This window comes from Vespula vulgaris, chromosome 2, assembly GCF_905475345.1.
Source record: "Vespula vulgaris chromosome 2, iyVesVulg1.1, whole genome shotgun sequence".
Lineage (NCBI taxonomy): Eukaryota > Metazoa > Arthropoda > Insecta > Hymenoptera > Vespidae > Vespula > Vespula vulgaris.
The window spans coordinates 18426392-18450619 of NC_066587.1; the positions used below are offsets into that span (position 1 = coordinate 18426392).

Here is a 24228-nt window from a genome sequence, read left to right on the forward strand (position 1 = left end):
TAATTAAATAAGAAAATTGTTTTGTATTGATAATACTTTGTGTTGCTTATGATTGGATCGAATTGTCGTATATCGAAAGTTCATATCGCAAGAACTTAGCTCAGTGTTCACATCGTTGCAGTAGTTGTCAACCAACTTCGGCGAATCCAGTACAAGATCGAGTGTTTGTTTAAACAGAAGTTTAATTTTCACGATCGATTTGAAAACAAATTTAAAAAGCGTGGGTGTAAACATACCATACTCAAATAATGGTCGATTACAGCAAGTGGAAGGATATTGAAGTAAGGATATTAATCATTAGTCCTGAATACTTGTAGAATATTCTAGAATGATAACAATTTTTCTTACAAAACATTGCCATTGAATTTTCTTCACCTTGATATTGAATGTTAATATTTCTGTCCTTTTTATTTATTTTTTATTTTTTTTTTTTTCAAATCGTTCGTAGACAATTTGTATATTCTTTCCCAGCCTGTTTTAGTCCGTTTATTTTGTAATATACATATTTGTTTTGGTTTTTTTTTTTTTTTTTTTTTTGTTTATTTTTGTTATCAAAGTCACAAATACTTCAATAACACAAAAAGTTTCAACAATCGTGACGATTCGTTAGAGACGTTGCTTGAATCTAAGTATTATGCCTTGTTGTTTGATTAACTCAATATTTTTTGCTATTATCTTTATGAAATTTTTTTTATTAATACAGAAAAATATAATATTTAGATTTCAGACGACGAAGATGATACTCATCCTAACATTGATACACCATCCTTGTTTAGATGGCGTCATCAAGCAAGATTGGAACGAATGGAAGAAAGAAAACGGGAACATGAGGAACATGAAAGGAAAAAGGCAGAGTACGTAAATAAGCGTGTACATTTTATATTCTCAGATATAAAAATTCTATTAAATATATAAATTCTATAAAATAGTTTAGTTATGCTCTCGATATAAATGATATAATCGACGTATTAATAAAGCATTAATTATATATAAATATGCATAATCTGTTTTAGACATAAGCAAAAACTTAAAGATACAAAAGAAAAGCTTGCGAGGTTAGAGAGCGAGCAAAAGGATTCCGCCGATTTAACCGCGTTAAAAAAAGTTTTGCAAGACCTTGAAGAAGAAGAGAAACAAATTAAAGCGAGAGAAGATGAAATGAATAAAAAGGAAAAGTTGACACCATGGAACGTAGATACGATTGGTCAAGATGGGTTTACAAAAACTGTAATAAACACAAAACCAGCACGAAGTGACGACGATTCTGGTTTCTCAGATGAAGAGAAGGAGAAAAGAATGAAGCAATTCGTAAAAGAAAATGAAAAAAAGTTAAAAGAATTCGGTATGCTTAGAAGATACGACGATAGTAAGAAATTTTTGTTGGATAATCCGCAAATAGTTTGTGAGAATACGGCAAATTATTTAGTTATTTGGTGTATTAATCTAGAAATGGAAGAAGTAAGTCAGTTATTACTTAGTTCTATGAGAATGGACGTCATCCTAAATAGCATTTTTATATAATTACAGAAACACGACTTAATGGAACACGTGGCTCATCAATGCATATGCATGCAATATATATTGGAATTATCGAAACAACTAGATGTTGACCCTAGAGCTTGCGTTAGTTCCTTTTTCAGCCGTATACAAATTGCAGAAGTAGAATACAAAAATTCTTTCGACGACGAACTTAGAGCATTTAAGGATAGAATATGCAAACGTGCTGCCGAGAAAGTTGCAGATGCACTTAGGGAAGCAGAAGAAGAAGAAAGAAAAGCAAGGCTTGGGCCCGGTGGTCTTGATCCGATTGAAGTTTTTGAAAGTCTTCCAAAGGTATAGGAGACAAAAATCAATTATTCTGTATTAGGAGATACGCGGAGAGTATCGTAAAGTAATATAAAAAAAAAAAAAATGCATATTTGATAAATCGTAATGTAATGTCAATGAAGTAATGCTTTTATTTTTAGCCCTTACAAAAATGTTTCGAAGCACAAGACATACCGTTACTGCAACAAACAATAGCTGCCATGCCAGAAGAAGAAGCCAGATATCATATGAAACGTTGTATCGATAGTGGTCTTTGGGTACCAGATGCTAAAGCTAAAGAAAAAGAAGAACAAGAACAGAAAGAAAATGAAGAAACCACGGGTACACCCGATCCAGAATAACACTTTGAACTGAGCTCCGCTTTTGCATCTATATTTTTTGTTTTTCTCTTTGTTAAGATACTGCTTGACTTAAGTCATATTTTATAGATTTACAATAGATTAATTAAAATAAAATTATTTGCAGCAGATAAAACGAGGATAATTCTATCCTCTATATGATTTATCTAAAAAAGAATCATACGAATCATTTTCATAGCTAACTAAAACCTAGCTAAAAATTCAGCCGATTAATATCGGAGAGTGAGATTTGTTTCTTACAATTAAAAATTTTTATCTGAAGACTACTTAAAACTTTTTATTGGAATTCTTTCAGTCGATACAAGGTGGTAAAAGTGCAAAATTACGATTATTAGTCCAATATATCACATGCAGCAGTACTTTCCTTTCGCGGTATATTCGTCATTGTACTTTGAATGTAATTCGTAAAAAAAAAGAAAGAAAAAAGAAAAAAAAAACAGTATTAAGAAAAGAGCGTTCTATATGTATATACTAATCTTAAAGTGTATAGAATATATGTACATATATTCTTTATGCTATCGTGTTTCATCATTTCTGCATTTTATGACTTTCTGACCAATATGTAATATGTACATTACACAATGTATATCGTTGCATATGAATTGTGTAAATAAATAAATCTTTATTGACCAAATATTTTATCTCAATCGTCGAGGATAAACGTAATTAAAAGAAACAAAGAGTATTTGAAATTTACTCGAGTTAGTTTCCGTGATCGATCGATATACACGTTTGACGAGTTCAAATATGCGAGTATAGAGTTTCGATTATTCGAGAGAGGCGTTACTATCGACTGGAAATGACGAAGCATCGCGTCTCGAAACCTCGGGCGGCCCTTCCTTTTCCGGTGCGATGTGCCACGGGTCTTTGGGTAATATTTTTCGTCTTTCATTCTGGTCATTATACGTTAGTTCCATATCCTCCGAAAGCGCAGGCTGATTTTCATTGGAACGGGTAACGCTTAGCTTCATTAGAACTACATTTTTTTTTTCTATTTTCTATCTTAGATATAAGAGAATTATCGTTAGGACAGTATGTGCCTTACGAACACTACCCAATCCGATGGAAAACGGCAACTTTTCTATTCGCATTGCGTTCAAAGAGGCCTCGCTCACTTTGCATGGTGTCATCATACGGCTATTCGTATAAGTTAGTATTCGTAAACTAAGATTGCCTCGTTCCGAGTGTGCATTGTTTCGTAAATTGTGAGCTATAGAAATAAGGTCTCTGAGCTCGTTAAATATTGTGCCATCATGTCGATAAAATATTAGTGTAGCATTTCGCAAGAATTTTCTGTGATATCGTTAAAACGAGGTTCGAATTATAAGTTTGTGTCAAGTCGATATTTGAGAGATGTAATATTAATTTCTTCGATCGAAACGCCAACGATACAGAGATCTGACGTAATATTTTTTATTAGCTTTACGACTCTTTGTAACTAAGTTCAAATTTATGGGGATTTTTTCTCTCTCTCTCTCTCTCTCTCTATTCTTTTTTTTAATGTACGCATCTGTCCTACGTACGTATATACATATATTTTGTTCTTTTTCGTCAAATTTCATACGCCAAACTAAATTATTAAGAATCGTATCAAAAAATCTCGTCCATATATCGAAACTCTACGTAGTATAATACCTGACTGCTGCGTCGTAAGATTTTATGTTAATTGCGCATTTGACTGAATAATCGAAAAACTGACGCTGTGCATTCTGGGTAAAATTTCCGTGAGTAATAAAAATGGCTGTCTAACGACGATTTCCGTTTCGCATATTGCTTTTTCGACTTCGATTATAAATGAAAAATCTTGGATCTAGTTTGAAAAGTAATATTATGTAAATCTCACGACGTTCTCCGCAAATTTTCTTGCAAAAAATCATATTTTTTGATATGTCAAATTTATTGGGAAGAAAGAGGAAGGGGGGCGGGAATGGTCGCGCTGTAGTCGACTGGTAGGGGACAGGCCGAGCGTTGCATGATGGGAAGACGGATGGGGGAGGGCGAAAGAACGAGCGGAGTTCACAAAATGGAGGCCAAGCACAGGCCTGCGAACATATAGTACGTGAAAATTCAATAATTTTGCACGATGTCACGACGCTCTACATCATTAGTCGATTAATATTGCGAACACGTGTGCACGGATTAGTTTTTTTGTTAAATTAACGTGGATTTGTGCGTGGTGCGTCAGTTATTCGAAGTTCAATGCGACGCGTAGACGAAACGATGCAGGTGAGTGGACGGGATTCGAAAATTGTTCAATTTTGGGCATCCCTTCGGATTTTTTCACCGATAATTATTTGTTTTTGGCGCCGAAACGAGCTTCGGTGTCATAGTGAGAAAACAATTAACGATATACGACCACGATGTTGTTTGGAATAAGAGGAAAAATCACATTGTGACGCGCGTTTAGAAGTATTGCCGCTAATAAAAAGCTTGTAAAAATGTAAAAAATAATTTCGCGTTCATTTAAATCATTTTTCCGCGTAGGGCGGGGTCCAAAGGACCTCGGGAGCTCAGGGACTTGATTCTTTACAGCCACACTTTTCCACAACTTTACATAGTTTTCCAGCCTCTTAATAACCTATAAGTTTGTTTACATTGCTTCAAGATGACATTTATCACTGAAAATATTCGTGTTCCACCCCAATTTTCGTTAAAAATGATTCCTTGTATTGTCCTTCAACCAGATACCATGGTTATTCAAAAATTTAAAACAGACCCATTTTTGCAAATTAAGCTTAAAGATCTTCATGTATGGTTTGTCTATAATAGCCGCTGTTGTATACCATTGTCACTCTCACGAAGTAGACTAACTTCGTTAATTTCATCGTAGAAATATTGAAAAATACGCCATGCATTTTCTTATTATAAAGTTTTATACCCATTTTTGAATTATTAGTGAGTTTAATGATACATATCGTATTTCTTTTATCAATCTTTACAAATGTAAACCTAGTTATAAAGATCTTCCTTTCTTCTGTAAAAGATATTATTTCTATCGTGCTTTTTCTTTTTCATCTCATTCATAAAATATAAAAGATAATGTGTGTAAACGAATTTTATGTATCATCTGAAAAAATTAATCATTTAGAATCTATTTGACGAAGCGCGAAACTATATATTGAAAGTAAAACTAAAACTATTTATATTATTCTTATTGTTATGTTCAAAAGATTATGGAAAATGTATATACGGTATACACATTGGATTTAACAATATATATTGTCCTTGAGAATTAAGTATTTTGCAAACTTTATATATTTTTAATCGTCAATAGTTGATGATGCTTCTATGCATAAAATCTTTAGTAATTAAATAAGAAATGAAAGTACTGAATAATAATTTTGAAATGAAAGAAGCGATTAATGAAATATACTTTCCATTTCATGATAAAGTTTTTGCAAAATTTCCAGGATTTTTTACTTTCATTAAAGTAGTTTTATATTTACATTATTGTCTGATTCCAATACGAAATCTGTCAAGATAAAGAATCTGAAAAATTTTTTATTATGTTATGGAAAATTTTATATATATATAGTGTTTGTAATAGGATGAATTTATCCTTGATTACTATTATTATTATATTCTGTGTATACCAATATTATACAATCCAATTTTAGATAGAGAATATTTGTAAAATGCTATAAGAAAACTTTATTATCAAATACAATATGTTATTCTATTTGATTTTAAATGGATTAGCATTACCTATCTAGAGAAATTAAATAATTATTGTGTAATATTAATTTGAATATCGTACTAATGATCTTTTAAGAAACAGTATATTTAGATATGCAATTACTGCATTATCAGTAATTTTAATTTCTTATCAAATATATATATATACACACACACACACATTTTTATCTTAAAATTCAGGGTAAACTAAGTTGCTGATGTACTTCCTGAATTATTTAATAAAAATGTACAGTATTCAAATAATGAAGTATATCATTTTTTATGGAACCCACTGTACCTTTCATTATAGTATAGAAAAATTATTAGATTCGGATAAACCTAATATATACTATGAGATTAAAATATTTTTAAGTATGGTGATTGAGTGTTGGGGTAGTTTATAAAAACCACTTCTCTTTAATCTTACAATTACTATTTTAAGGTATTAAACGAATTATTCATTATTTTTATTTATTCCAGTTTATAATGTGTGTTTCATATTTTTTAATTTTTTGACTGAAAAGGATTTAAGTTTCTTAATCTTCATATTTAATCTTCTGTTCATAAAATGGTGGACATATTCCATAAAATGGAAGACAATTTATCTTCCACATAGGTGGCAGTAGTATGAAGTAATAGATTTATAAAGAGAAGTAAAGAGTACATTTTAATTGTATAGATATACCTTCTGACAATTATCCAACATTGATAAAAAGGAAACAATATGAAAATATATGTTTTTTATTCCAAACAACATTAGGGTTGAATCATTTTGATTTAAAGCCAAATAGTATTAGGTATTATTATATTACAGAAAACAGTTGAATCGGAATCTGGTAAGGAATCCGGATCTGACTCTGAAAACGAGAGCAAAAGTGACAGTTCCTCATCCGGGAGTAATTCGGGATCTGCCTCTGCTACAGATAGGTGCGTATTTAATTAGGTATATATTCCTTATGAAATCAGAAAGTATGGTATGATACATTTTTTATTTCTGCCAAGATAACTGAATGATATATGACATATGTAATTTTCTTTTGATCCAACAAAGGTTTCTACGAGTATTTTTTTTCTCGGATATTACAATATTTATTGTTTGTACAGATTTTGTCATAACATGTACTTTATATATATATATGTGTGTGAAAACAATTATATGCCATTCAGTTAATTGTGTATTGCTATAGCTTGATATAGCACTAACATTTGCCTTCATGGTATTGCTAACTATGTGTATTCCATTGAGTTTTTGTGATCACACATTTTTCTTTTTCTTAATTGTATTTATATTATGTCAGTCATTATCTTTCGTATTGATTTTTGTTACATAGGAACATTAGCGATATGTTTCAGTAGAAATAAAAGCAAATCAGTTGATCCTTCATAATACCTTGAAATATATTTTTAGTTGGACAATTAATATTATTTCAATAAGCACTTTATGAGACATTTTTTCTAAATGAAATGAATGATAATGGAAAAAGATTTTAATGAAAAATATATTAGTAAATACACATTTAAATATACTTTTAAATTAAATTTTCTTTTTCTTAATAAAATATTAATTTTATACAAAATATATTTCAAGGTATAAAATAATAATCATTCAAAGTAGTGACAAAAAATTGCTTGGCTGCTCATTCAGTGACTCTAGCTCTTCGAGCGGTTCTGGTTCTGGATCTGGTTCTGAATCTGATAAATCAGAGCAGTTGGATGCACCTGCACAAAGTGATAGTTTACAAAGCAAATCCTCTAATCACAGCACAGATGCAAAACTTAGGCTTAAAAATGAGTCTAGTCGTGAATGGGATGAGAATCCTGATATATATGGCATTAGGAGATCCGGACGTTCTAGAAAAGAACCTGAAAGACTTGCAACACAACGCGAAAGTGATAGTGAGGGTCGCAAGAGATATAAGAAAAAGGGGTAAGTAGAGATAACAATGGAACAATTTTGATTGATCGAATTCTACGTAAGGAGTTTATGAGCTAATCTACATACTTAATTTGTGGGAAATAAAGAACAAATGGATAACTTAAATTATATAAATTTATAGATGTACACATATGGTTACAATTCTATGCTTATTTTTCTTTGTGCTTTTCCGCATTGGATACTCACATCATGTCATGTAGATCATTGTATACTATGTGGCAATCATATATATCAGTGTGTCAATTCTAACACAATCTATTTTCTTAAGTTTATGTTTAAATTGTTGATGCTTTAATCAGTTTTTTTACATCATAATTGTATGGTTAACATATGTGTGATTTAATCACTAATGTATTTGTGAATCGTGATAACTTTAAAGAAATGCACAGATTGGCACTATTTTATATTTGTATAATATGTAATCATAAGTAAGCATATAAACATATATCGATTATATTTAACATACATATAAAAACTTGTGAAATTTAAACAAACGATAATTATATTGATTTCATTTTTTATCACTGAGATATGTAAAAAAAAAAAAATTTGGATAAATCTATTATTTTCGTTAAATATCTATTCATACAAATAAATTCAGTACAATCTATATGATTTTTTAAATATTATGCAACAATACGAACATTTAAAAAATCCACTATAACTAATTACTATTTATTTATTTTAGTTCACACAATTCATGGAATTCAGAAAGTTCAGAATCTGAATCTGATGAATCAGAAAATAGACGGCCACCACCTAGCAAGTCCTTGAACAGACGTGCGGCACAAAAGGCTAAAGAAAAAGCTAGAGCACGAAAAAAGCGTATTTCCGAATCTTCTGACAATTCTTCGTTTGATAGCGATGATAACAGAAGGTATTCACACACACACACACATACACAATATAGTTTTATTACTAATAATAAATAATTTATTATTGCATTATTGAAGACGTGAATATTAAACATTTATAAAACAAAATTTAGGCAAGTTACAAGGAGAACGGGTACTGCAGTTAGTTATAAAGAAGAGAGTGAAGAAGGTACTGATAGCGAAGATTTGGTTGAAATCGATGAAACAACAACTACAAATACAGAACCTGATAACGCGGAAACGGTTGAAAGAATTTTGGGACAAAGAAGAGGAAAGAAGGGTGGTCAGTTTGATTGTAGTAATATATATTAGATCGATATGTTTATAGAGAAGTATTTAGTAATATTGTTTTTGAACACGTTGTTAATACAGTTACAGGAAATGTCACCACAATTTATGCAGTAGAAGAAAATGGTGATCCTAATCCAAAGGATTTAAATACCGAGGAGACTGAAACACAATATTTAATTAAATGGAAAGGATGGTCGCATATACACAATACGTGGGAGTCAGAAGAATCTTTAAAAGCACAAAAAGTATATTTGTTATTTAATTATTGTTTACATCATTCTGATAAAGGTAAAATTAACTCATAATTTTATCGTATTGATATGATTGTAGGTTAAAGGATTAAAAAAATTAGATAATTTTATAAAACGAGAACGAGAAATTAAACAATGGAGAGAGTATGCAGGACCTGAGGATATAGATTATTTTGAATGTCAGTTAGAGTTGCAACAAGAACTTTTGAAAAGTTATAATAATGTGGAAAGAATTATTGGTAAGTTGTAAGGGGATGTATCTGTATAATTTTTGTTTTTATTTAATTATATATACAACAATTACATATATATATATTTTTCATTAATTATGTATACAACAATTACATATATTATATATTTTTCATTTAATCATGTACACCACAATTATATATATATATATATATACATACATATAATTCTTTCCTCATATCTGTAGCTGAATATGAAAAGCCAGATTCTGAACATCCCGATTATTATTGTAAATGGGAAAGTTTGCCATATGCCGAGGCAACGTGGGAAGATGGAGCTTTAATAGTTAAAAAATGGCCAGTAAAAATAAAAGAATTTCGGGACAGAGAAGATTCCAAAAGGACACCGAGTAAACATTGCAAAGTCCTTAAAATCAGGCCCAAGTTTCATCAGCTAAAAGGACAGCCAGAATATATGGGTAAAGGAAAAGATTTAGTCCTGAGAGATTATCAAATGGACGGATTAAATTGGATGATCCATTCATGGTGCAAAGAAAATAGGTGAATATTTATAAAATTTTCGATAATTTATCGTCATTTATAATTCTTCCGTTCTAATGATATTTAATATATATTTCTTTATTTAGCGTTATCCTGGCAGACGAAATGGGTCTTGGAAAAACCATACAAACTATATGCTTCCTTTATTACCTATTTCATACTCATCAACTTCACGGACCGTTTTTATTAGTAGTACCTCTTTCAACAATGACTTCCTGGCAAAGAGAAATGGCCCAATGGGCACCCGACATGAACTTTGTTACGTATTTGGGTGACGTAACATCTCGAAATGTCGTACGTAATCTTTTTCTTTTTGACGTTACACTTATACAATTACATCTTAGAACACACAGTTTATTAATATTATACATAGAAATGTTTTTCTCTAAAACTAATGTTGTCTATTTTTTCTTTTTCTTTTTTTTTCAGATAAGAGAATACGAATGGTGTTATAGTTCAAAAAGATTAAAATTTAATGCAATACTTACAACATATGAGATAGTACTTAAAGATAAAGCATTTTTGGGTGCCTTAAATTGGGCAGTGCTTTTAGTGGACGAAGCTCATAGATTAAAAAACGATGATTCTCTCCTTTATAAAGCTTTATCCGAATTTCATACCAATCATCGTCTTTTAATAACAGGTACTCCATTACAGAACAGTTTAAAGGAGTTATGGGCGTTACTTCATTTCATAATGCCTGCCAAATTTAATTCTTGGGAAGAATTTGAAAAAGAACACGACAATGCTGCCCAGAAAGGTTATTCTAAGTTACACAAACAGTTAGAACCTTTTATCTTAAGGCGTGTTAAAAAGGACGTAGAAAAATCATTACCTGCAAAAGTCGAGCAAATCTTACGCGTAGAAATGACTTCTTTGCAAAAACAATATTACAAGTGGATATTGACAAAAAACTATAACGCCTTGCGTAAAGGAGTTAAAGGATCTACTATGACGTTTCTCAACATAGTGATAGAACTTAAGAAATGTTGTAATCACGCTTTTTTAACAAAACCTACCGAAAGCGAAAGAAAAGATAATAACGACGATTATCTACAACAACTGATCAGAGGTTCAGGAAAATTGGTCCTTTTGGATAAATTGTTAGTGCGACTTCGTGAGACTGGACACAGAGTATTGATATTTAGTCAGATGGTAAGAATGTTGGATATTCTTGGAGAATATTTACAAAAACGACACTTCCCTTTCCAACGATTAGATGGAAGTATAAAAGGAGAATTGAGAAAGCAGGCGTTAGATCATTTTAATGCCGAAGGTTCGCCAGATTTTTGTTTCTTGTTATCGACCAGAGCTGGCGGACTCGGCATAAATCTTGCCACTGCTGACACCGTGATAATCTTCGACTCGGATTGGAACCCGCAAAACGATTTACAAGCACAAGCGAGAGCCCATCGAATTGGACAAAAAAATCAAGTTAACATATATCGATTGGTGACAAAAAATTCTGTAGAGGAGGAAATCGTTGAACGAGCGAAACAAAAAATGGTTCTCGATCATTTGGTCATTCAAAGAATGGATACAACTGGAAGAACGGTCTTGGATAAAAAAAATGCTGGGACCAACAATAACCCATTTAATAAAGAAGACTTAAATGCTATATTAAAATTTGGAGCAGAGGAATTATTCAAAGACGAGGAGGACGGAGACGAGGAGCCTACGTGCGACATCGATGAAATTTTAAGAAGAGCCGAAACTAGAGACGAAGGACCTACCACCGTAGGAGACGAACTGTTATCGGCATTCAAAGTTGCCAGTTTCGCTGCATTTGAGGAGGAATCGGAGCCAGTCAATCAACCTAACGACAATGACGACGAAAGTAAAGACTGGGCTGAGATAATACCAGAAAATTTTCGAAAAAAAGTCGAAGAAGAAGAAAAGTCTAAGGAAATGGAAGATCTTTACCTTCCGCCAAGAAGTCGTAAGACTCTTCAACAAATTAATCAAACTGGCGATGGAAGAGGTAGAAAGAGGAAAAAGACGCCGGATGACAGCGAGGAAGGTGAAGAGTCTGGAAGCGAAGTAGAAGGTAGCGACGACGACAGACCTAAAAAGAGAGGTAGACCAAGGGTCACGCCTCGCGAGAACATCAAGAGTTTCACGGATGTAGAAATTCGTAGATTCGTCAAAAGTTATAAGAAATTTACAGCGCCTTTAAAAAGACTGGACGATATCGCCGCGGACGCAGAATTGCAAGAGAAACCAATGTCGGAATTGCGTTATTTGGGTGAACAGCTGCAATCTCGTTGCGAGGCTTGCTTATCCGAATTTGAAAGTACCGCGAAAGAGAATAAAGGCGAGGAAGAGGGTAAAGGACCTGGTCGTAAGAGAGGAAGAGGTCCTACATTTAAAATGGGCGGTGTTATGGTAAATGCAAAATCATTTTCTGCCGCCGTCAAAGAATTGGAACCATTGGATCAAGCACTTCCGTCAGATGCCGAACAAAGAGCCAATTGGCACCTTGACATCAAAGTAAAACCGGCGAACTTTGACTGCGATTGGAATTCCGAAGATGACTCTAGACTTTTGAGAGGCATATATCAGCATGGCATGGGTTCTTGGGAAGCCATTAAAACAGATGCTAGTTTAAAACTCGGTGATAAAATTCTTCCTAATGGTAGTAAAGTTCAATCTAAACGGGTGAGCGCTCGTGCTGAGTACTTGTTAAAAGTTCTTAAAAAGCAAATGGATTTCAAGCATGGCGTGGTAAGTTCTAGCAATTTCTTTCTAGTTTTTTTTTTGTTTTTTTTTTCCTCTTTTTTTCTCTCAAAGATTTCTCAATCCTTTCTCTTCTCTCTCAAGCGAATCGCTTAATATTAAGAACATATATTCCCTTTTTTTGATATTGTCATTCTTTGTTCGTTTTCTCTTGTTTTCTTTTTCGTCTAGTTTCGTTTCGTTTTTTTTTTCTTTTTTTTTTGTTTCCTCCAAATTCATGGCCTTCGGTTTTGTTGAGTGTACTTTCAATCTCCGTTTTTCAGACCCGTGCAAGGAAACCTAGAAAACCAAAAGAAGTAAAAACAGCAATTACTAAAGAAATAATAGAAGAAAATGAGAGTTCAGGAGAAGAGAGTAAAAAGCTTAAGACAAAAATTGATAAAGTAAGTTAATCGTTGAGAATAGGCAGAATAAATATCGAGAGAGAAAGAGAGAGAGAGAGATAGAGAAAAAAAACGTTCCATCTATTTAAATTTTGATTTTGTTTGCAGATACTCGTAAAGAAAGAGGAAGACGTTATTGTTAAAAAAGAGATTAAAGAAGAACCCGAGGAGGCGTCTGAAGAGAAAAAGAAGGAGAAAAAAGTTAAGAAGGATAAAAAGGAAAATAAGAAGACTAAAAAAAATAAACAAACTGCAGGACCGATGCATTTCACAGCAAACAACGAACCACGAGCTCTTGACGTTCTTGGTGATTTAGATCCATCTATATTCAATGAGGTAAGTAAATGCTTCCCATTCGAATCTTTAGATTTATCTAGCCTTTTTGTATCGTTAAAAAGTTTAAGGAGAAAAAAAAATATATATATATTAATATCTGAATTTATTTATTTATGTTTTATATATATATATATTATATAGAATCATATTATATATAATAATATTAGAAATATATCGATATATAAATTTTTCGTATATTTCATTAGTGCAAGGAGAAGATGCGTCCGGTGAAAAAAGCATTAAAAGCTTTGGATAGACCAGATCAATCGTTGAGCGAAGCAGAGCAAGTAGCCCATACACGCCACTGTCTAGTTCAAATCGGAAATCAAATTAATACTTGTCTTGCAGAATACAAGGATCCTGAGCAAATTAAAGAATGGCGAAGTAACTTATGGTATTTTGTATCAAAATTTACAGAATTTGATGCTAAAAAGCTATATAAATTATATAAGCATGCAACGAGAAAAGGTGGCGGTGATAGTAATGTAAGTGTAACATCTAGTCCTGAAAAGAAGGAAGACACGAGTAATTCAAAGGTATGTTTTCATCTTTGTGTATACATATAGACATTATTCTATATAGATAATATTCTACAACGAATATCCATTGTAACAAAATATTATTTGTCCATATAGAAACATGAAAAATCATATGACAAACATAACGACAAACAATTAGCGGATTCCAGTAATAAAGATCGCCAAATTAAGCGTAGAATCGATGACATAGAAGATAGTTCTAACAGCAGTATCCCAAGTAAGAAACATGTTACAGCTATTAATGCGATGAGCAATATTAGCAACACCTCAGCTGTTACTATCGGTGCTATTACAATTACTCCTATAACATCAACTGCAAACTCTACGTCGAGTACAACTAATACAACGGATACGTCAAGGCACAAAGAACAAAAAGATTCAAAGTCGAAAGATATGAAACGGGATCGAGAACGAGACAGAGATAGAGACAGAAGTCACAATGATAGAGGCATGGACAGATTAAATTGTGGAAAAGATGAACGGATCAGAAGGGATAGTGGTAGTTATAATATGGGTGGACATTATAGTGGGAGTAGAGAAGACGATCATTGGATTTTACCTAGGGACACAAGAGATATGAGAGATGGAAGGTATGCTTTTAATTTTTAATCGTATCAAATGGAATATAATTATTTATGGATTTATGAATCTATTAACGTTTAATATATACCCTTATAGATTTACGGATCACAAACGTGATAGATTTGAATCTTACGGACGTTTGTCTGGTGGATATCATCGAGACAGAGAAAGAGATAGAGATCGTGGTATGCATATAAACGATAAAAGAAGGTACGTATTTTGTTCGTTGATTTTATATATGTACAATATATATTCTGGCCTTTCTCCCTAAGGTCAATTTAAATTATTCTCAGTAAACTGGATTTTAGTAATTTTTATAGGTATCCATCTGGACCACCAAGCTATGGATACGGTCCAGGTAGCTATGGAAGTGGAGGTGGCGGCTACGCACCAAATGACATGCCACCAAGCCATTTTAGAGGTCGAGGATATCCAGGAGATAGTTATTCGAATGAATGGCGACCTAGTAAGGATTATAGAAGAGATTATGATAGGAGGCCGCCACCACCAAATGCCAATTCCTAGTGCTCCTTTCGGGCACTCTTATGTATTCTAAAACGGTTATAATTCCGTTGAAACGTCATATAATTTTACACGACACAGCACTCACGGTAGTGCTAATTAACAGAAAGGAAAAGTGTGTTAAATGTATTAAATTCAATATATAATCCTTTCTGTGATTTAGCACCACTTATGACTTGTAGCTATGTAAAAAGTCGATTCCACTGCTTACTTAACACGCAACAAAATAATTTTACGATGATCAACAGATGATCGTTTCAGGAAAATCTCAAAGATAGATTGTGCAAAAAATGATGTACTGATATATATGTGTGTGTGTGTAGGCATGTGTGTATGTATATATATATATATATGTATATATATATATATATTATACGCAAACACATACGTATATATCAGATATATCATTAAAACATAATTATAATTTTTTTATATGTTAGAGCTTTTATGAGAGATATTCGTAACAGAGATAATACGCCAGTGATTTCTATCAAATGCAAATTACGTTCAAGTCTTCTTTAATTTAGAAGACACGTCTAATATCTACTGTTATTTATACGTATAACAATCGTTTATCGCGAATAATTCTCTGGAACTGAGTTATACAACAGTGGATATAGATATAGTTTATATTGTCATATATCGCTCCAATTAACGAACCAGTTGTTTGAAACAAACAAAATGCCTTCCCATCCATTTCATCTCTCATATATCTTGCATTTTCAATTCTCTACGTGTATAGGTTCATTTTGGGTGTGTTACTTAGGTAGTATCATTCACCATCCAAAACTCATTTCATTTCAAGATTACTTCTTTGATATTTTAAGAGATTAGTTTGTAATTAAATAAATTTGTATTAAGGCATGATTTCATTGCCAGTTGGCTGACAGTCTATATAATATTATGAGAAAATTTTATCGACTTCTGTCATACATAAATTTTTGCATTTTTTATTACGTTATAACCTGGATTCGGAAATACGTTGGTAAAAGAAAAATATGAAGTTTAATATTTTGATTAAAATTGAAGCATTGCAGCTAACAATATATCTTGTGCTATAGACAAATCTAAAATTTATTATAAGTTATTGTGTCGTTGAACAGAAACTAATCATATACATACTATTCAAAGCGATAACTCAATTTTGATCACTTTTTTTTCTATTGATTTTTATAAAACCGTATATCTTGATATAAGATATAGATAACTATTCTCTATGTTTGAGTTAACTCCTTTAAAATACAAGTTTGTATCCTACCTGAAAATAAGAGTGTGAAATAATGTAAATATTAGGATAAGATTAATGGTTGTATTCTATTTAACTGTAGGGCCTACAAGAGAGATTGTACAACAGTTTCCTTTAAACTTGATTAAAATAACAGGAAGACTGTTATCTCTCAGCCCTGCTTCAATAAAAGATAGAGGGATATAATTAGAGATATGCGTAAGAAGAAAAAAAAATTTTAATTATATAATTGTAAGACACTCTGAAAGAACATTGATCTATCGAAATATTTTTTAATCCAACTCTTGATAATCATGACATTTATATAGCACTTTTCAGTAGGAATACCGAATGCACCATTTATCATGTTCTGGTGTTTTGTAAAGTATTCCATTTTTCGTATGTCTTATCCATCTGTCTCTCTTTCTCTCTCTCTCTCTCTCTCTCTATATATATATATATATATATATATACACACATAAATATATATATAAATGTATGTATATATATATGTTGAAATTTTGTAATCACATAAAAAAACGAAAGTGATCGAATAGATTTATTGATTTGTCGAAAATGAATTCACGTTTACACGACGAAAAAGCTTTATTACAACGGTATGAATTATATTTTACGATTAAACTTATCTTCAATACTAAATACTATGCCTTTATTAGATTGTACAAAAAAATATATATATAAATTATTTTGTAGATTATTTTATTCATAAAAACTAATTACTTGATAGATAACATTTTGCAATTTTAGTGTGCATTTGTATAAATATTAGAATATATATTAACATATAAGAATCTGGCCAGAACGATATATATAGAATCTTGCTAATGTGTTAACCATATTTTGTGTCCGACATACATATTTGTGAAAAGAAAAATACATACATGTGCGCCACACCGTGATAGAAATCAGCTAGTTTAATTTTTTAATTGCAAAGTGATGTTCTCAAAACACAGCGAGCTATTTTTAATTTATTATTAGCCGTGTACAAGTCATGAACATTAAGAAGACAAACAAACATGTAAATATAAAATAAGAGAATAAAATAATTATTAATTATACAATAAATAATTAATGTCATTTATGTTTTGACAAAAGTATCTATTATATATGTATACATAGGATGTCCCATGCAAGTGGAACTTAGACTATATCTTCTAAACGTTTGAAAGTAGAGAAAAACGTTGTAAATCAAAATTAAATGGTATCAGATGGTGCATAATATACGAATAATTTCATGCACTTTTCTGCATTGGTGCATTAGAAAAATGTAACTGCACTTGTTTTCTTTAATAGAAAACTATATTTCTGGTTGCGTCAATTGATGCAATTTTTTACGCTCTACATAAAAGTATTAACATACTTATGTAACTTGAACTTATACGTTATGAAGTTATCGTAGCTAAATTTTTTCTAAATTGTTTAGATCTATCGGCAAGTGTTCTGGAATACTTACGTTACAAAAAATATTCAGACGATTTTCCGTTGCAGTCTAAACATTTACGTCCACTTCTTAAGACCGTTCATCATCCCTGGTTTTATAATATTTTACGCTACAACGAGACAAACGTAATTCTTGAACGATTTTGACGAACATCGTAACCAAGATTTAATTAAGTCTTCGCTTTTTCCAATTTTTGAATGCAATGTAATCAACTAATATATTCTTTTTTTTTTTTTTTGAATTTTTAAATGTAATATTTAAATGTATTATCTCTTTTCTTTTCTTATTTAATAATACAGTAAAATTTTACTATTCAATCTCTTATATTTATTTACTCTACTGATGATTAAGGTGAGTTTCGTGATAATTCGTACTAGATAGGACACAACAAAGGTACGTAAAGTATACAAATGTAATATAAATGTATATAAGGTATATACATTTGTTGATTATTCTTTCAAAAATAATAATTAATGAATATATACTTATACATTGTATATTATTTTTATAAAAATCAAAACACAAATTTGTTTCCACATTATTTGGAAATATCGAATGTTTTTTTTACTAGCGTTGTTTATGGTTTCTTTTATAGGATTTGCTATTGACTGTTGCTACTATTCTTACTATAATAATAACATACAATGTAACAATATAATAATAAAAAAAAGGTTAAAAAGAATATATTTTTATTTATTACGTTTAGTATTTCTTGCTCGAAATTGTTCATTGTTTTAAAGGTCGTGTAATCTTCTGATTCGAGAATTGGTGGATCTTCAAACAATAACATATCGCCATTGTCTTTACTATTACAATATAAAATATACATAATATGTATAATATTTAAGTTTTTATTATTATATTATTGTTGTTGTTGTTGTTGTTGTTGTTATCAGTAATAGTAATATTGTAATAATTGAAGTAGTATAAATAAGGTGCAGTCAAAAATATAAGTTTTCGTTAAAAAAAAGTAGTCGCATTTTTTCAATGCGCAAAGATATATAAAATTATTTGCATATTATATAGCGTATAATATCATTTAACTTTGATCTATTTTTACTTCTATATCACGGCCTTTTTCTTATTTTTTGCATTACTTTTTATTCCTTTATTCTATTTCTTATTGTCTCTACACTTTTTTTTTTATTTTCCATCATTTAAAAAATACAGCCTGTTCCAGTTATGTGAGACACCCTATATATGTATATATCTAGAAGGTCGTGAAAGTTGAAGATTAGAGGCATTGATATGACGTGTTAGATTTATATTATAAGTAGTTTATAAATATTTATGTTAATACGTTTGTAAGAAGTAAGTAAAAAATATTTTGTAATCAGTTAATTTATAAAAATAAGAAAGTCCAAAAAAATTAACAATTCTATGTCCTAGTTTTTTCTTCTTGTATATTCTGAAGTAATAAATAAGTCATTTTTCTTATTACTACTGTGCGAAATAAAAATAGTGTTATTCGTTGTATATTTATATTGATTAATTCGGTTTAAAATAATTAAATTAATTAAGAAATATTTCTACATGAATAAAACTGGACAATTACAAGAAATTATGCATATGTGAATATATATGAGTAAGTTATTTTTGTAATCAATAGTAAAAATTATATGAATTAAAACAATAGTATGGATATTTAATAGTATTCAATTTATAAATCAATATAGTAGATACCAAGAAAAATTATTTTTATTGAAACAAGTGTTTACTTCATAAATAAAACTAAATTACCTTGCAGCATGACGTATGTCAAGTTGGTATTTTTTGTTATTATTATAATAAATGCATGCATGTTTTTATCATATTATTGTATAATATAAACGTTATAATCGTTGTACATATCAGTCTTATAAAGACAACGAAAGAAATCGTATTGTGATAAATTTATTGTACTATATAACTTGTAAATTGTAAGTATTTTTTCTTAATGAGATTGAAGATTTTTTAAGTCCAATTTTTAAATTATTATTTTTCCTTTTTTTTCATGATTCTTTTGCTTAATCTTTTATGTATTATAAAGATCTTTTTATTTAGATACAATTAAAATCTTACATAATATATGTTTTATAGAATTTCATCAAAATGGAGAATAATAAGTTAGATATAGTAATATTTGGTGGTACTGGATTTACTGGACGGTATGTTATTAAAGAAGCAGCACGTTTGGCTAAAGAAAAAGAATTTAATTTTGGTGTAGCTGGGCGTAGAAAAGAGGCATTAGAATCTGCTGTTAAAACATATGCACCGGATATTGGTAAGATTTATATATTCAAATTATACTTTATTTCTTAAGTATATAAGTTTTATTAATTTAACATACAAATATTGATGATAAATATTTATAGAATCAGATATGTGATATTGATATATTTAAATGATATTTAGAAAATGTTCCCATTATTATCGCGGATATCAAGAATGAAGAATCTCTTAAAAAAATGGTAGAAAAGGCAAGAGTGCTTGTAAACTGTTGCGGTCCATTTGTATATTATGGTGAACCTGTTATCAAAGCTTGTATAGCTGCCAAAGTTCATTATGTTGATGTTACTGGAGAAACTCTGGTATCTAATAATTTCATTCTGATATTGGATAATCTAATATATTCTAGGAAATAGATAAGTTATATACAACATAAAATACATAAATCTTTCATAAAAATAATTCTTTTTCTATGTTTGACTATTTATAGTTCATAGAAGATATGCAATTGAAGTATAACAAAGCGGCACAAGACGCTGGTATCTACATTGTAAATGCTTGTGGCTTTGATAGCGTTCCTGCGGACCTTGGCACGGTTTTTACACAACAAAAGTTTGGCGGGGAAGTTAATAGTACCGAAATATACTTTAATATTTTCAACAATGGAAAGATTAACAAACCAATAGCTAACTTTGCAACCTTGGAAAGTCTTATTTATGGATTAATTAACATAAATAAAATACGTGATGTTCGTAAAAAATTATTTTTGGAAAAACTACCCGACTTGAAGCCTAAATTAAAATTCAGGTTGGTTGATTTTTCATATAATTGATATTTAAATATATTATAAAAAAATTGTATGTAGACTATATTCAAACTGATTTATTAAATATTGTATTGTCATTTTTTTTATACTAGAAGTTGGCTTCCACATAGATGCGCTTTTACAAATAAATGGTCCGTATTATTTCCATCTGGAGATCATGCAATAATTAATCGTTCACAAAGATATTTCTTTGACAAATATAAGCAGAGACCTATTCAGACTAGCATATATGTTTCAGTCGAGTTGGTATTTTTTATTATTATAATAACTTAAGTAATTTATTAATATATAATTTAATCCAATTAATCGAACATTTTTCTTTGCTAGATCTATATTTTATATATTTTTATTATTTTTTATGATCATAAATATTATTTTATTGAAATTTTCATATGGACGCAGTTTAATATTAAAGGTAAATAAATGTTACAATGAAAAGAGATGATGAATGAGATACATCTCTATAAAAAATGTTTATTTTAACACGAAATGAGAAAAGTATTATTAATTTTCAGTACCCTAAACTATTTACTTTGGGTTTAATAACTCATGAAGAACCAAGCGAAAAAACATTGAACCAATTAGAAATATCTCTTATTTTCTCAGCACGTGGTTGGACTGAAAAATTAAGTGAACCTTCTGATGTTCATTCTGATCTTCCAAATAAGGAGATGATTGCAAAAGTTACTTGTTGCAATCCTTACAAAGTTACTGCTATTATTGTAATCTTATGTGCTCTTACTATTTTTAAAGATTCTGATAAAATGCCTGAAAGGTAAATTATTTTTGTTTCCTGTTATTTGAGTTTCATAATCTTATTTACGTTAAATAATATATGATGTTTTATTTATTTTAGTGGCGGTGTTTTTACTACTGGTGCTGCATTTAGTAAGACTTCTCTTATTGATGAACTAAATAAAGAGGGTGTTAAATTTGAAGTTGTTTCATCCATTGAAAAATGAAGGTATTATTAACACGTACTAACATCAAGTATTCCAATATTTTTATCTTATTACTTATTATTTGTTACTTATTTTTCTGTATTATCTATATTATTATAGAATTAACTACTATACTTTGCTTTTAATATTAATAATGTTATAAACATAGATCTATAATATTATTTACTTATTACTATTGTTACTACTATTTACTTGGTTACTATTATTTCTAACAAAAATGAGAGTTATCTATTTACACGTTTTTCTCGAAGGTATTTGGTTTTTCACAATAATTTTCATTTATGGTATTTTGTATATGTTCACATTTACATTGTTGTATTTATTATTTTGAATAAAATATAGAATTTTTTGTTTTATTTTATTATAATTATATAATAGAAAATTGCGAATTAAGAATAATAATTGTAAGAAGAAATTATTCTCTCTTTGTTCAATTATACGAAAAGAAAAATATATACTTTTCATTGGATTAAGATAACATATTCCGAGAAAAATTATCGTTCAAATATATATATATATATATATATATATATATATATATATATATTTCTGTTAATATCTTAATTCGATTAGTTTGTTTCATTCAATTTACTATTTTTAACCAATTACAAATTTTTACTATTGGCTTGTATCATCGCGAATAAAGTTCTCAAAGAATATTACCTTTTTAGTCAAAATTGAATGAAATAGCTTGATGTGTATAAAATATAAAGAGAAGAGAGATCGATGAAAGGTGTAAATATACAAAGGAAAAGTATACTTTCTTCGTAAATTATTATCTACAGACGTCATAAAATCGTTATCTTCGTTACTCATGACGTCATGATATCGTTATCCTCGTTGCTCATGACGTCGAGTATAAAGCATGATCAATAAGTTGGCAAAACTGGAAACCCGATGTTTCTGTAGTATTTTACGTATGTGATATGCCAGGTGGGCACGTAATTACTGGATATTCCAAGATGAAATCCCAGATAAATAACATCGGTTTTTCAGAATCGTGCGAATCGTATCTTACGTATTTTCTTTGAAAGGAGACTCGCTTGAGGAAGTATGAATCATTTTTTGTAATAAAATAGATTGCTTTTTTTTAACGGAAGGCCAATCGCTTCGTAATGGCGGTCTTTCGAATTTAAATCAACCTTCGAATCGACCAATTCAAATTTATTATCTCGAAAGTACATTTTATATTCTATTAACCTTGTCACATTAATTACGTTGTTGTATTTAGAAACACAGTCTGTATCGTTTTAATGACTTTATAGTTACTATAGTAAATTTACAAATATATATGTTAATATATGCATATATATATTTATATGAAAAGAAAAAATTATGGTGTACATTTACATGTATCATTCGCATATATATATATCTTCCTTTTTATTAACTGTTTCATAACCGTTTCATAATTTCTTTTTCGCAGCTAAGCAAAGATTATATTAATGAATATGTTAATTCGTATTTCTTCTCAAACTTGTTAACATAACGATCGATTGATAAATGATAATGGCAATGATCACGCAACGATTGTTATTTAATCAATCTTCATTAAACGTTAAAATCATGGATAAAGCCATGTAACACATGGTAATTTACTTTACTCATTTTTAAGTCTTACTTCATGTTTTTGCCGCTATTTTCATTGTTAATTCATATCCAGACTATTTATATACTTACTTTAATAAGTTATATTTCTATTCAAACTTTAGCTATTCATTATGATTTGAATTATATTTATTAATATTTCATTATATTATATTTTTAGAAACAACTAACAATCGACCGATGTTACAAAGAATTCAATCAATTAATAAGTGGATTAACGAATTGCTGTTTTATCCGAAATGATTTAAAGTCGGTGATTTTTTGTACAATCTTTGAACGAGTCAGCGAGAAGAAAGAGAGAGAAGGAGAGACGGAAGTGAACGAGACAGAACCTAGCACGAGACAGAACCTAGAACGAGATAAATAGATAGATAAATAGATAGACGGAGAGAGAGAGAGAGAGAGAGAGAGAGAGAAAAGATATAGGGGAATACAGTTTCGTTTCGCAAAGGTTTTTCCTAGACGGTGATATATAACAGAGACATGTAAATCTTTTGTTGAAGAAAAAATGATTCTTTCACTGTTAATCCCAATTGTTGAGTTAACATATTAAAAAAATATATATATTTCAACATTTTCAAATATTATAATTGAAACGAGCAATACATACATAGAAATAATTCTTTATATTATATGTAACAACTGTGTACAACACTAACCAGTATGTTAGTATGGTGGTGGGAGAGAGCGAGAATCCGCTAAGGAGAAACAAAAGAAAAAGAGGGGGATAAGGGGCAATTTGTTCCGCGAGTCAACTTTACACGTCTCTGATATATAAACTCTCTTGTCCGAAACCAAAGCAAGTTGGTTTGCGCGCTTCGTCGTGAAAAGAACGTATTGTAAATCACTTCTTAGTTTTCTTTTTCTTCTTTTATA

At 30.1% G+C, this 24228-nt stretch overlaps 3 protein-coding genes across 14 annotated transcripts; all 3 read left to right on the forward strand.

The window, feature by feature from the left end:
• The first annotated feature begins 111 nt into the window (after window positions 1-111).
• Window positions 112-2301, forward strand: LOC127072573 (hsp90 co-chaperone Cdc37). The gene is made up of 5 exons (XM_051013086.1): window positions 112-281; window positions 721-854; window positions 1014-1458; window positions 1528-1833; window positions 1968-2301. Exons 1-5 carry the CDS (start codon window positions 249-251, stop codon window positions 2166-2168), a joined length of 1119 nt encoding a protein of 372 aa, XP_050869043.1. The 5' UTR covers window positions 112-248; the 3' UTR covers window positions 2169-2301.
• Window positions 2302-2846: 545 nt separating this feature from the next.
• Window positions 2847-17388, forward strand: LOC127072559 (chromodomain-helicase-DNA-binding protein 1). Of its 7 annotated transcripts, none has more exons than XM_051013056.1 (16): window positions 2847-3057; window positions 6676-6788; window positions 7507-7788; window positions 8486-8674; window positions 8786-8955; window positions 9045-9208; window positions 9294-9453; window positions 9651-9963; window positions 10050-10257; window positions 10393-12687; window positions 12963-13082; window positions 13191-13418; window positions 13625-13954; window positions 14054-14547; window positions 14636-14749; window positions 14848-17388. In XM_051013056.1, the coding sequence occupies exons 1-16, from the start codon at window positions 2986-2988 to the stop codon at window positions 15062-15064; spliced, it is 5469 nt and encodes a 1822-aa protein (XP_050869013.1). In that variant the 5' UTR covers window positions 2847-2985; the 3' UTR covers window positions 15065-17388. The 7 variants fall into 7 exon arrangements, with proteins under 7 accessions (XP_050869013.1, XP_050869015.1, XP_050869014.1 ...); XM_051013058.1 differs by having other exon boundaries at window positions 14860-17388; XM_051013057.1 differs by having other exon boundaries at window positions 8786-8952.
• A 345-nt stretch (window positions 17389-17733) lies between these two features.
• On the forward strand, window positions 17734-23333 carry LOC127072570 (saccharopine dehydrogenase-like oxidoreductase). 6 transcript variants are annotated; one of them, XR_007785527.1, is made up of 9 exons: window positions 17734-17952; window positions 19828-20011; window positions 20143-20318; window positions 20447-20763; window positions 20875-21024; window positions 21110-21197; window positions 21298-21557; window positions 21639-22795; window positions 23171-23333. XR_007785527.1 is itself a non-coding variant. In XM_051013082.1 (9 exons), exons 2-8 carry the CDS (start codon window positions 19840-19842, stop codon window positions 21742-21744), a joined length of 1269 nt encoding a protein of 422 aa, XP_050869039.1. In that variant the 5' UTR covers window positions 18197-19059; window positions 19828-19839; the 3' UTR covers window positions 21745-21746; window positions 23171-23333. The 6 variants fall into 6 exon arrangements, 1 of the variants encoding a protein (XP_050869039.1); XR_007785528.1 differs by lacking the exon at window positions 17734-17952 and adding an exon at window positions 18190-19059 and having other exon boundaries at window positions 20878-21024; XM_051013082.1 differs by lacking the exon at window positions 17734-17952 and adding an exon at window positions 18197-19059 and having other exon boundaries at window positions 21639-21746.
• The last annotated feature ends 895 nt before the right edge of the window (window positions 23334-24228 follow it).